We start from the raw sequence: 13,285 nt of genomic DNA on the forward strand, positions 1-13,285 counted from the left end.
AGAGGAGTCTGGTGGGCTACAGTCCATGGGGTCACAAAAGAGCTGGATCTGGCCTAGTGACTAAACAGCAGCTTCTTTTTTCCTAGTGTTATAAATTGAAGTAATTCCACTTCAGAGTGGTGGCTGAGGTTTCTCCTGGCAAGAGTGTGGCAGCACACATGTATTTTTATAATGTTTACAGTACCACTGTTAATATTATTTTCTCCATTCTGCCCAGGAAACAGATGCTGTGGGAAGCAGTAATAGCTAATGATGAAGTTTGATTTGATTTGTAAATACATATTCTTTGTCCAACAATGGGAACCCCTTTTGGTCCCCAGTGGTCCCTATTAAGGAACCCAGTAAACGAAGACTTATGTATATAAATCTACTTTTTCCATTGATTTGTGGGGATAATTTGGAGGTAATTATGACATAGTTAGGACTTTTTAGCTGTCTGAACTTCTTGGAGAGCCACTGACATTTCCCTTGGATATTTTCATTCTGATTAAAAATGTCGTATTTTTGAAAGACACTTTACAAATAAGGGTGATGGAGAAAGGGCGATTAGAGGGAAGCTCATGTCTATTGCATTAGGGATTTGGGGACTTTTTAAGAAGTGGGAAGTAATTAACACCTTCTGTGTGTTTTGTTTCAAGTAATTTAGAGTTGCTTATTCAATGATGTAGAATGTAGACTATAAAAACAAAGTGTTTTAGGTGGTGGCTACTCAAGTGAAAAGTCTTTTCCGTCATCTGATAGCCTCCACGTTTTAAGGGAAGTAACTGTGAAAGATGAGTGATGTGTGTTTTATTACCTTTCAGATTGCCATGGGGATCCCTCTGTACAGAATCAAGGATATCCGAATGATGTACGGGGTCTCTCCCTGGGGCGATGCTCCCATTGATTTTGAAAATTCGGCTCACGTTCCTTGCCCAAGGGGCCATGTTATTGCTGCTCGTATCACTAGTGAAAATCCAGATGAGGTAACCCATCACTTAAAAGGTTTACACTTTTTTTTTCCCCCCATTGTGAACTTTAATATTAAGATGCTATCTGAGGGCATATCTGAAGTATCTTGGGACCTCCCCTGGAGAGGGAAATTTATAGAGGCTTCATCGGAGCAGACATGTAAGTGATCAGTGTTCCACTGGTCATTCAGTCCTACCTCAGTCGCCGTCGAGTCCTCAGTGGGTCTGTAGCGCTGGACCTTAGCCCGAAAGCCTTCATGACTTTTGTGTGTCATTTCCACTTTCCTGTGTGTATGTGATTACATAGAACCTGACCAGTGAGTATATGCATGTTCTCTTTCTTGTAAATATAATATCATCTCATATTCTTCACTCCCTAACAGGGTTTTAAGCCCAGCTCAGGAACAGTTCAAGAGCTGAATTTTCGCAGCAATAAGAACGTTTGGGGTTATTTCAGTGTTGCTGCTGCAGGAGGGCTTCATGAATTTGCTGATTCTCAGTTTGGTCACTGCTTTTCCTGGGGAGAAAACCGAGAGGAAGCAATTTCGTGAGTATAATCGTATGTTGTTGCATTTCAAAAAATAAACTTGTGGTAATCTTCAGTGAATTGTGAGCATGGGAAAGGGAACCGTGTATTGCTCTAGAAGTACTCGTATGGATAACTTTCTTGAAGAAATACATCTTCAATTGTAGTTGCATTCACGTTGTATTTAGTTTATGCAGTGTTTGGCAGATGTTTTTCTGTTACCCTGAGCCTTTTCAAGTGATTTTTTGTTTTCATGTGTTTTTGATCAACTTATAAAATTGATTACCCTAAAGATGTCATATTTTTCTATAGAAATAGTATTGTTATTTGGGGCAGAAGTAGATTTTTGACTAAGATCTTGGTATCTTATATCATGGATAAGATCCATTATTTGTCATCAAAATAAAGGTATAGCTATATATGTCCTGTAGTCATTTAAAATAATAAAGTTAAGCTGCTTATTACATGAAAAGGGCTTAAGGGAACTGTCCACGTCACTTTATATGAGAGACCTCAATGTGCTATGAAATATACGCACAACTTACAATATAACTAGTATATCATAGGTATTAGTTAATATTTCTATTAGCATAAACATTTAATATTTAATTTAATATTAAGTTTTGCTTGCCTGAAAAGTAGGGCCTTAAGAGGTGATTTTGACAAGTTAGATGTTTTAGAATGTCTATCCAAAATTGATTTACCTGTTTTATATTTTTTAATTGTCAATTGAATTTCACCAAGGATTTAATACTATTCCTTTGACTTTTTACCTGTACACCTAGATTATATAATCAGTAAACACTTATTAATAATGTTTTCAGAAGTTGGGAAATCCCAGTTTTTCTGTATTTTGTGCTCTACAAAGCAGTGCTCCCAGAAAAACCATCTGCCTTTTGCATCCTGCTTTGCCAAAGTGAAGAATATAAACCTAATGTTATGAATAAACTAGAATATAAACCTAATGTTATGAAGAAACTAGAGCTTGCAGACCGGTGGTTTTCTGGCTAGTCACAGCCACTGATGTGTTTTGATTGGCTTATAGAGTATTGTTTAAAAAGTGGGAGATTGAAATAAATACATGCATTACTGCCATGTCTTGAAAAAAATGGGGTGACAGTAACATTGGTTTTATATTCCACTTGGCCAAAGTTAACTGAAGCTTTGTGTGACTGCTTCTTTTAGAGGAAACACGAACTCTCTAGTTCACACAGTCCCCCGTCCAGCCTGCCTCATTTGTTTACATCCCCAGAGTGGCCGCTATTGATATTTAGGTTTCCAGTCTTGATTGGCAGGCCACCAAGCCTTCCCTCCAGGACATGTCATATGACTTGCTCCCAAAGTCTTGCTCCTTACTTCCCAACCTGCTCTGGACATTTATCTGCAGTGTAAAGCTACCAGGCTAACGTTGAGCATGTGAAAATTATGGTCTCTGCAATAAGATTGCTTTCTTTTTTTAAATATTTTATTTATTTATTTGGCTTCATCAGGTCTTAGTTGTGGCACTTGGGGTCTTTATTGTGGCTCAGGACTCTCTAGTTGTGGCACGTGGGCTCTGGAGCACACGGGCTGAGTTGCCCTGCAGCCTATGGGATCTTAGTTCCCCAGCCAGGGATCAAACCCATGGCCCTTGCATTGCAAGGTGGAGTCTTAACTGAACCAGCAGGGAAATCCTGAAGCTTGCATCTTGACACCATGCTGGAGTTCATTCTTCAGCTCAGAGTTTGTTTCTTCTTTCTTCATGACATTAGGCTTATATTCTTGAGATTGGTGTTCACTACTCTTCTCTAGACTAGTCCCAGTCCATGTTTCCCTTATTGTTTTCCATGGATTTTAATCTAAATACCATGAGAACAGAACGGTGTATGTCTCGTTGCTGCGGTGTCCCCTGCATGTAGTGAGTGCTCCGTCAGTGTTGAATGAGTGGACTTGCCCTTCATCCTTGTCCCCATCACTGTCTGCTTCAGTTGTAACATTCCTGGTACACAACCCCTCTTTACTTCCTTTTCCCCTTTGTTTCTGCTGTTCCCTCTCTCCATTCATTCATTTACTCCATTCAACAAATACTTCCTGAATATCTTAATGCTTCTTGCAATATAACGAGGACCACCATAGGGTCTGTGCCATCATGGAACTTAGTGATCCAGGGTAAGAGAGGCAAGTTAGCCATTGAACAGAATGTAGGAGGTGCTGTCTCTGATAGTGAGATTACGTGAGGGTGTTACAGGAGTGTAGAGCTGAGTCAGCTAACTCCATCCAGAATGGGTCAGGGAAGGTTTCCCAAAAGGAAGGGACATCTAGACTCATATCTGAAATGTGTGGAGGAATCAGCCAGGCCAAGAGAGGGCGTAGAGAGGAGGCTGGAGGTGGGAAACAGGGTAATATTCTTGGCTGAGAACTCCTGGACCACCTGGAAGAATATTTCTGTCTCAGTCGTAATCTTAGCTTTACTTTTATTGCATTTCAGATCCCATATTCTTTTTTTTCTTAATTGAGGAGTGGTTGGTTTACAGTGTTGTCTTAGTTTCAGGTGTACAGTAAAGTGATTCGGTTTTTTAATATATATTATTTCAGATTATTTTCCATTATAGGTAATTATAAGATGTTGACTGTAATTCCCTGTGCTATGCAATAGATCAATATTGCTTATCTATTTTAGATATAGCAGTATCTATTAATTTCACACCCCTAATTTACCCCTCCCCCCTCCCTTTCCCCTTTGGTAACCATTAAGTTTGTTTTCTGTGTCAGATCTTACGTTCTTTGTGAAACCAAAGGGAGGCAGGTTTTCTCCCTTCTTAGAACCCCTTGGTGCTTTGCTTTTATCTCTCTACTGGTATTTATGATATTCTACCATAAATGTTTAAAGTGATTACTGTCTCCACATTCTCTCACCCTTAAGAGCTTAGTATGTGTCTTAGGTCTGTGAGATGCATAATAAATGTCAAAGTTATACTGGGAAAAAGCTCACAGTATTGAAATCTTGTTAAAATGTGGTTATTTAACACTTAATTGGGAAGTAAGCAAAGTAATGAGCAACTCATTCTATAGTTGGCTAAAACACAGCTTAAAAAAAAGAAACACTCTCACATGTAGTGTCAGGCTGATCCCCAACTTTCTCTAGCCGGTTATCTTCATTGTATGGAAACCTTAAAGTTAAGGTCTTAGTGTTTGTAAAAATTCATTGAACAGTATACTTAAGTATATTTTATTATATGTAAATTTTACTTAGATCAAATAAAAAGGGTTTAAGAAGGGGAGAATTATGCCCTAATTCTAGTTAACCAGCAGTTAATGAATGGAATGATGGAAACAGTGAAAATGAAGAGTGGTTTGCACATAATTTCATGCATTGGAGAAGGAAATGGCAACCCACTCCAGTGTTCTTGCCTGGAGAACCCCAGGGACGGGAGAGCCTGGTGGGCTGTCGTCTATGGGGTCACACAGTCGGATGCGACTGAAGTGACTTAGCAGCAATAATTTGTTCTGTGTTCTGTATAACGAAGTGTCTGTGATCTGCTGATGCTCAGATGGTCAGATTAGTCAGACTCACAAGTTTGCTGACTTCTTGAAAATTCTGTCTGGAATGAGCACATGTGTATCTTGTACCCTCGTTTGTTCTTGGAACTGTTTCTTTCCCCTCCCTCCTAAGACCCCAAAGGGATGAAATAGTTCTTGAAAGTAGTTGGAAAACAGTAGGACATTTGTTGCTGAAAGAGATCTGCTTCTGTCCTTCTCCCAGAAACATGGTGGTGGCTTTGAAGGAGCTGTCTATCCGGGGCGACTTCCGGACCACAGTCGAGTACCTGATCAAACTGCTGGAGACTGAAAGCTTTCAGTTGAACAGAATTGACACGGGCTGGCTGGACAGACTGATAGCAGAAAAAGTACAGGTGGGTATTTCTCCACTTACAGCTTCTGGGATTGGGTTTTTATAGGCTTGTGATGAGATCAGTCCATGCCATTAGATAAAATTTATTTGATTCTAATACAAATGGTTCTAGGTCTGTGTGTAAAAGTCTAGGAGTCAGTGTGAGTTTAGCACTGTAAGTAAGCGTTCTTGTGCCTTGTGACACAGTCATTGTATAGGTTGTTGTATAGTATTACTTCCAAGGATATAGTTGAAGAGAGGCGTGCAGAGATTGAAATTCTTTCTTTCTTCACTTGATATTAAATGTGGCTGAGTTCTAGCTGTCTCCAAGTACTGATGAGAGGGCTTCATTTTAATCAACAGAAGTTACCCTTTGTTCCTGAACTGCTGGGCTCATATAAATTACTCAATTTTGTATAAAATTGTTGGATTCATGTGTATTACCTGGAGGTAGTTTATACACCATTTTTCTTTGAGATTATCAGTAGCCAAATCTTTGCACTTTTTTTGAATTTATTTGTGATAGAAGTTTGTTTTTGAGCTAGTCTCTGATTGGCTCAGTGGAAATCTTAGGAGGGTGAGGGGAAAGGTGTTTTTCATCTCTATTCAAATTCTAAAAATGTGTTTTTGTCTCAAAAATCAGTTGGATAACGAGGATGGAGATTCTCAGTGGTCGCTGATTCTTCAAGCACATTTGAGCCTTATTTAAATTGAGGGGCCATGGTGCCAAGTGACTGACTCCGCTTTTGATTTGCCCTCTTTTCGTCCCTTTCAGGCGGAGCGACCTGACACCATGCTGGGAGTTGTCTGTGGGGCTCTCCACGTGGCAGACGTGAGCCTGCGGAATAGCATCTCCAACTTCCTTCACTCCTTAGAGAGGTAGGCTTGGCATTCCGTGTTCCTTGCAGGCTAAGCCGTGGTCCTGAGTACGGAACTGACATTCAGAGACCCGTTTATTCTTCTGTCTGTCGCTGGCAGCTTGTGAGTGCTACTTGTTCACTGACCGAGGGGGCAGGGAGGAGAAGGGATGCAGGAGTTGATGGCTAATGGTTTGGGAGCTTTAAGTGTAGATTCTAGAAATTGGTTTATACCATGGTTAGAATTGGTTGCTTTGTAAAAACTGAAATCTTTCTGTACGGTACAAGCATCCAATCTCTCTGAGCCCTGGTGATAAAAATCTGGTATTTTTCTCTAGTAAGGCACCCTGAATACTTCATATATTACCTGCAGCACCTTTCAGGAATTAGTAATTGAGGCTGATATTCATGATGACCTCACAAGTCTTTCAAGTATAGGATCAGACTGTGTGTGGCTAAACGTATTTCCAGCATTGGTTCTGGAAACTAAGCTCTGCCTCCAAGTCCCTGGAGGAATTGTCCACAAGGCTAACCATTTAAAGCACTTTATCACAGGCATTTTAATTCAACTGAGATTTCATTTGTCTTACCACGAAGATCTCTCACTGTGTTGCACTGACGCTCAGTGTGAACAGGTAATATATTCACATAGTTCAAAATTCAAAAGGCACTAAAAAATATATAGCGATGAGTCTCCTCCTTACCTCTGTTTCCTGGCCACCTAGTTTACTTCCCTATACTCAGCCTCTGTTTTTATTTTCTGTTATCTTTTCAGATATATGGTAGATACATATAAGCATATATATGTAATATTTGTTCCTTCCTACCTCCATTTTTTTTAATCACAAGTGATTGCATACTGTGAAACTATCCTGTACAATTTCACTTGCTTTTTAAATCTAATAGTGTGTTTTAGAGAGTGTTTCATATTAGTGCATAAAAGACTTCACCTTTTTAATGGCTGCATAATATTCATTTATGTGGCTTTTTCAAAATTTATATCTCTGTCTTTTACTGATGGTCCTTTGGGTTGTTTTCAGTCTTGACATTCCAGGAAATGCTATAGCCAGTCACCTTTGAGAGTCCTATGTAACTTTTTAGAACTTTCAGAAGTAGCTCTCATGTTGCTATCTTTCAGGGGTCAAGTCCTCTCTGCTCATACCCTTCTGAATACAGTAGATGTTGAACTTATCTACGAGGGAGTGAAGTACGTACTGAAGGTATGCTGAGCCTCATAAAGTCTGTGCTGTCTTTTTTGCCTCTGTCTTTGTCAGCGTGCTTCCTTTAGGTCAGGTGGTGGAGGGAAATTTTGGTTTACTGCGGGGCTGGGCATTAGTGAAATTACAGTCATTATTAGTGTCAGTAGCCTGTGTCAAAGCAGTACTTGATGAGGCTCTGAAAATATTTTCGCTGGTCAACTTCACATGTGCAACCAGGAGATGAAGGAGACAGAACCATCAGAGCAGGGAGATGGATCTAAGGCCCCCTGTTTGCTTGCGGCAGGGCTGAGCCGCGTGCACAGCGCTAGTGCTCAGACACCAGTGCCATGAATTTCTGTCCTCTCCAACAGAGCTTCCTTTAACTGTTTTTATTTATTTATTTTATTTGGCTGCATTGGGTTTTACTTGGAGCGTGCAGGATCTTTAACTGAGTCATGGAAACTCTTAGTTGTGGCATATGGGATCGAGCCTGGGCCTCTTGCATTGGGAACTTGGAGTCTCAGCCACTGGACCACCAGGAAAGTCCCATCTGATGGAGCTTGCTCACCTCGATCTCTGAGATACTGAAATTTTGTCTGGTACTCTCCCTGGAAGGAACACGCTGACTTGTCTCTTTGGTTTCTCATTTCTTAACAGGTGACTCGACAGTCCCCAAACTCCTACGTGGTGATCATGAACGGCTCGTGTGTGGAGGTAGACGTGCACCGACTGAGCGACGGTGGACTGCTCTTGTCCTATGACGGCAGCAGTTACACCACATACATGAAGGAGGAGGTGGATAGGTGAGTGGCTCTTTGGGCTCCATTTGCTGATCACTGCACCAACCTTTTCTCTCAGTAGGCGTGTTTAACTCTTGGGGTTTTCAAGGTCTTTTGGGGAAGTCTATTCTAATTTTTTAAAAAATAGTACATGTACCTAATAAAAATTTCAAGAGTATCAGAAGTCGTTTAAAATTAAAAACAATGTCTCTCCGCCACTCTAGTGTGGGCAAACAATGAAAAATAAATCCCCCTTTTTATAGGCTACTACTGTTAACAGTTTCTTATATGTCTTTACTGAAATTTTGTATGCATATATAAGTTATATACATGTACATACTGTGTTTTTCTTTTAAACATATTCACAAATAAAAGTAACCTTTAGTTCTGCACCTTATTTTTTCCTTTAACATATTGTACACTATTCAACACCAATCACTGTGTTGTTGTGATAATTAAATGAATTAACACATGGAAAGTGTGTAGACCATTGCTTGTAGACCATTGCTTGGAAGTTAGTCCGAGTTTGAAACATCTTAGCTATTACATCATTAGCACCTTCATGCGTTTTTTCTTCCTGCTTAATGGAGATGCCTATGCTTTTTAACGGTCAGATAATCTTCCATTATTTGGATGTACCATAATTAATTTAATTTGACCATTATTGAAGGGAATTTTGGTTATTTGGCATTGTAAACAAAGATGCAGTAAATGTTCTGTGTGTGTGTGTGTGTACAATGAAGTTTTCAGGTTTTTATAAGATTGACATCATTCTACTTTTATTCTTTACAACTTAAGATGCTTTATTAACTTAGATACTCCCAATTATCTCCTAGATATCGCATCACAATTGGCAATAAAACTTGTGTGTTTGAGAAGGAAAATGACCCCTCGGTGCTGCGCTCGCCCTCTGCTGGGAAGTTGATCCAGTACATTGTGGAGGATGGAGGCCACGTGTTTGCGGGCCAGTGCTACGCCGAGATTGAGGTCACGGTGGTCACTGGGCTTCCGGGTCATGGGAGGGGGAGGTGGGGAAAGAGTTGGCTGGGATGGACTAGGACTCAAGAGGGACAGCAAGGAAGTAGAAAATAGAAAGGAAAGAGTATTTGTTTAATTGGGGTTATGAACCTTAGCATTTTCTTTATTAAAAAAAATATTTTCTTGGCCGTGCCATATGGCATGTGGCATCTTAGTTCCCCAACCAGAGATGGAACCTGCACCCCTTGCATTGGAAGCATGCAGTCTTCACGACTGGACTGCCAGGGAAGTCCCTGAACCTTAAGATTTTAAAAACACATTAAAAGCTCATACTTTTCCTTGGATAGATGAGGAACCTCTAGCTCTAAAGAATAGATCCTGGGCAGTGGCACTTATTGAGTGTTAGGGATTATGCCAAGTACTGGTTATACAGAAAGAATATGATAGGTGGAATGGGACCTGGAAACAGACTTGTCATGAAATATGACTTTTGAGAAGGCTGAGCACAAAGTGCAGACAGCCACCTGCCCAAGTCAGTATGGGGCTGGATGGGCAGCGCGAGAAGAATTCCTGAAAGAGGGGACTTTGGTCTTGGCATTGAAAGATAGACAGCGATAGACCAGGTGAGGAAGGCCAGGCAACGCTGTTTAAAGGTGAAGACACAGCACATACAGAGGCACAGAAGCGAGAGCGTGTGGTGTATAGAGGGAGCTGTAAGTCCATATTGACATCGCTTGAGAACAGACTGAGGTTTAACGGAAAATGGCAAGCAGAGATGCCAAATGAGTCGTCAGAATTTGAGATCATGAAGGACCTTATAAAACATACTAAGAAGTTTAGACTCTCCTCAAGGCTGGTGGTGTCACTGAAGGATATGACACAGAAAAGTGATGGAATGAGGTTTGGGCTCTAGAATGATTGCTTCTAGTGGCCTTATAGGAGGTGCATAGCATGTAAAGATGTCTATGGGGAGGTTGTTTTTTTTTCTTGATTTTTAAAAATTTATTTGACTGCACCAAGTCTTAGTTGCGACATGCACACTCTTAGCTGTGGCATGTGGGATCTGTTTCCCTGACCAGGCCCAAACCTGGGCCCCCTGTACGGGAAGTGCAGAGTCCTAGCCCCTGGACCACCAGGAAAGTCCCTGTTGGGAGATTTCTGAACTCCTCTAGACCAGAAGTGATAAGGGCCTAAACCAAAGGGTTGGCAAGACAGGAATATTTTTGAGAGAGGTTTAGAAGATACATTCAGCCTAGCTTGTGACTGGTAGATAAGGGAGAAAAAGGAGGGAGAATGATCCTTAGGTTTTGGTCTGGATATCATAGATAGACAGTGTAAGTACCTGGATCCACAGGTATGAGGAAGATAAATTGTTCATCATTTCTCGGTATAAGACAAGTCAAAACCAACCATGGCAAAAATGGGTTTAAACATTAGAAACGGGAACCATTAGCAGTTGTCATTAATCCCTAAAGCTAGGTCCTGAGAGATTTTGGTTTTCCTTGTAGGTGATGAAGATGGTAATGACCTTAACAGCCGCAGAGTCTGGCTGTATCCATTATGTCAAGCGGCCTGGAGCAGCTCTTGACCCGGGCTGTGTAATAGCCAAAATGCAACTGGACAACCCCAGCAAGGTCCAGCAGGCAAGTAGGCGGATAGACACTCTTAATATTGCTCTCCAAGAGCTGGGTACACGGTAGGGTTAGTCTGGAGAGGCAAGTGATCTCAATCCCTGGTTTTCCAGTTTCTCCTTCAACTTTTTACCCCTCATTTTATGCCTTATGCCTTTGTATTTGTGCCTTTGGTATCATGCATCTAGAATTTGTAAGAGTTACTATGATACTAAGAATCTGTGATTTTCCTCATGATGCTTCTCTCCTTGTTGCTGGATGTAGTAAAGGGAAGTCTTTCTTTCTTTCTTTTAATTAATTACTTGGACTGCATGGGGTCTTAGTTGTGGCATGCGGGCTCTTTGTTTCTGTGTGCGGGCTTCTCTAGTGCAGCGTGTGGGTTTCTCTCTAGTTGTGGCACACGGGCTCGGCAGTTGCTTTGCACAGGCTTAGTTGCCCCACCACTTGTGGGATCTTAATTCCTCCTGGATGGCTGACTCTTAACCACTGGACCACCAGGGAAGTCCCTAAAGGGAAGTCTTGATTTTACATGACGAATCTAAGTTGCAGTGGTGTGTCTGAAGGTAGTGGATGACTTGATCTCTCATTGGGGTTGACAGGCTGAGCTTCACACAGGCAGTCTGCCACGGATCCAGAGCACAGCGCTCAGAGGCGAGAAGCTCCATCGAGTGTTCCACTATGTCCTGGATAATCTGGTCAATGTGATGAATGGATACTGCCTTCCAGATCCTTTCTTTAGCAGCAGGGTATGAATCACTTTTCTTAGGTGGGGTGGGGTAGGGGAACAGGTGTACATCTTGGAGAATGGGTGTTCTCCAACATAGTTTAAAATTCATACAGGGAATTTTTTTAACAGGGAGGAAGATAGAGCTGTTTGACCAAAATTCTGCCACTGTTAATTGTAGGATTTGAAGTCTTTATATCCTTGCTTCTTATCTCTGTCATTGACTTCACATTTAATTGGGATTTAAACCAGTGAACAAGGACAATGTTAGTTGTTTATAATTTCAAAGTAAGTACCGGCATACCTTGGGGATATTGCAGGTTTGATTCCAGACCGCTGCAATAAAGTGAATATTACAAGAAAGAAAATCACACAAATTTCTTGTTTCCCAGTGCATAGAAAAGTTATGTTTACATATTGATCAAGAACCTGCCTGCCAATGCAGGAGACATAAGAGATGTGGGTTCGATCCCTGGGTTGGGACGATCCCCTGGGGGAGGAAATGGCAACCCACTCCAGTATTCTTGCCTGGAGAATCCCATGGACAGAGGAGCCTGGTGGGCTATAGTCCATGGGTCACAAAGAGTCAGACATGACTGAAGTGACTTAGCAGGCACGTAGTCTATTAAGTGTGTAATAGCATTACGTCTAAAAAATGTACATACCTTAATTAAAAAATGTTTTCTTGCTAAAAAAGACAAATCATCTCCTGAGCCTTTAAGGAGTCGCAATGGTTTTGCTGGTGGAGGGTTTGAAATACTAGAATTACCAAAATGTGACACAGAGACATGAAATGAGCAAATGCCGTTGGAAAAATGGTGCCAATAGACTTGCTTGACACAGGTTTTACATGAAATCTTCAGTTTGTTAAAAACCGCAATGTTTGCAAAGTGCAGTAAAGCAGCGCACGATAAAGCATGGTACGCTATACTGTTTGGTAGTGAGTTCAGACATATAATTTTGTTTGGGGGATTGTGTTAATTTTGTCCAGATCCTATTTTATCATTTCCTTCTTCTCAGATGAAAGACTGGGTTGAACGGTTGATGAAGACCCTCAGAGACCCCTCCTTGCCTCTCCTAGAATTGCAGGATATCATGACCAGCGTCTCTGGTCGTATCCCGCCCAACGTGGAAAAGTCTATCAAGAAGGAGATGGCTCAGTATGCCAGCAACATCACATCCGTCCTCTGTCAGTTTCCCAGCCAGCAGGTACTTACAGACTAACGCTGCCATGTTCTGCTGGCTGCCCACCCTGGAGTTCATGCAGTGGGAGTCCTTCCTGTTTGGAGCCTCCTCACTGCCTGGATGTTGTACTTTTGAAGTTGTAAGCATTGTGCCCTTTACAAAACTGCCTCATGATGCAAGCCCAGTAAGTTAAGTGCTGGGTGTGAAATGTAAGGTATCTGTGGTTCAGAGAAAAGCATATTGGTCGTGTACCCCATAGAGGTTTGTCCCTGGGGCTGCACCCTGATTAGAAGTACTTTCATGATTCTAAAGCAGGCGGATATTTGTAGCTCTTTCATCAGAGACTTCCTCACTACCTGTGCAGCATGCTGATTACTCTGTGCCTCTGATCCAGACTTACATGTAGGGAATAAAGCTGGACAAGTGGGGCATTAAGCGTGTCTTGCATGTCAGGACCTCTGGTAAGGCGCTAGTTTTTGTGATGCGCTCTTTAGTTCATCTGGCAAAGGGTGAAAAGACATAGACATTGCTTTCTTATTTATCATGAATGAACCCCTAAACTATGCCTAGTAGCATTCAGCTGCT

The 13,285-nt window shown here is 41.4% G+C and overlaps 1 protein-coding gene across 7 annotated transcripts in view; it reads left to right on the forward strand.

Moving 5' to 3' along the window:
- ACACA (acetyl-CoA carboxylase alpha) overlaps positions 1-13,285 on the forward strand; it is a 288,741-nt gene that overhangs the window by 123,120 nt on the left and 152,336 nt on the right. For all 7 annotated transcript variants that reach the window (XM_025281124.3, XM_044939574.2, XM_044939575.2 and 4 more), the window contains 10 exons: positions 804-965; positions 1,334-1,497; positions 5,219-5,369; positions 6,123-6,226; positions 7,343-7,424; positions 8,061-8,206; positions 9,019-9,169; positions 10,669-10,803; positions 11,391-11,537; positions 12,536-12,724. In XM_025281124.3, coding sequence (XP_025136909.1) covers positions 804-965; positions 1,334-1,497; positions 5,219-5,369; positions 6,123-6,226; positions 7,343-7,424; positions 8,061-8,206; positions 9,019-9,169; positions 10,669-10,803; positions 11,391-11,537; positions 12,536-12,724 — 1,431 coding nt within the window. The remainder of the gene's footprint in view (positions 1-803; positions 966-1,333; positions 1,498-5,218; positions 5,370-6,122; positions 6,227-7,342; positions 7,425-8,060; positions 8,207-9,018; positions 9,170-10,668; positions 10,804-11,390; positions 11,538-12,535; positions 12,725-13,285) is intronic.

This window comes from Bubalus bubalis, chromosome 3 (assembly GCF_019923935.1).
Source record: "Bubalus bubalis isolate 160015118507 breed Murrah chromosome 3, NDDB_SH_1, whole genome shotgun sequence".
In the NCBI taxonomy this organism is placed as follows: domain Eukaryota; kingdom Metazoa; phylum Chordata; class Mammalia; order Artiodactyla; family Bovidae; genus Bubalus; species Bubalus bubalis.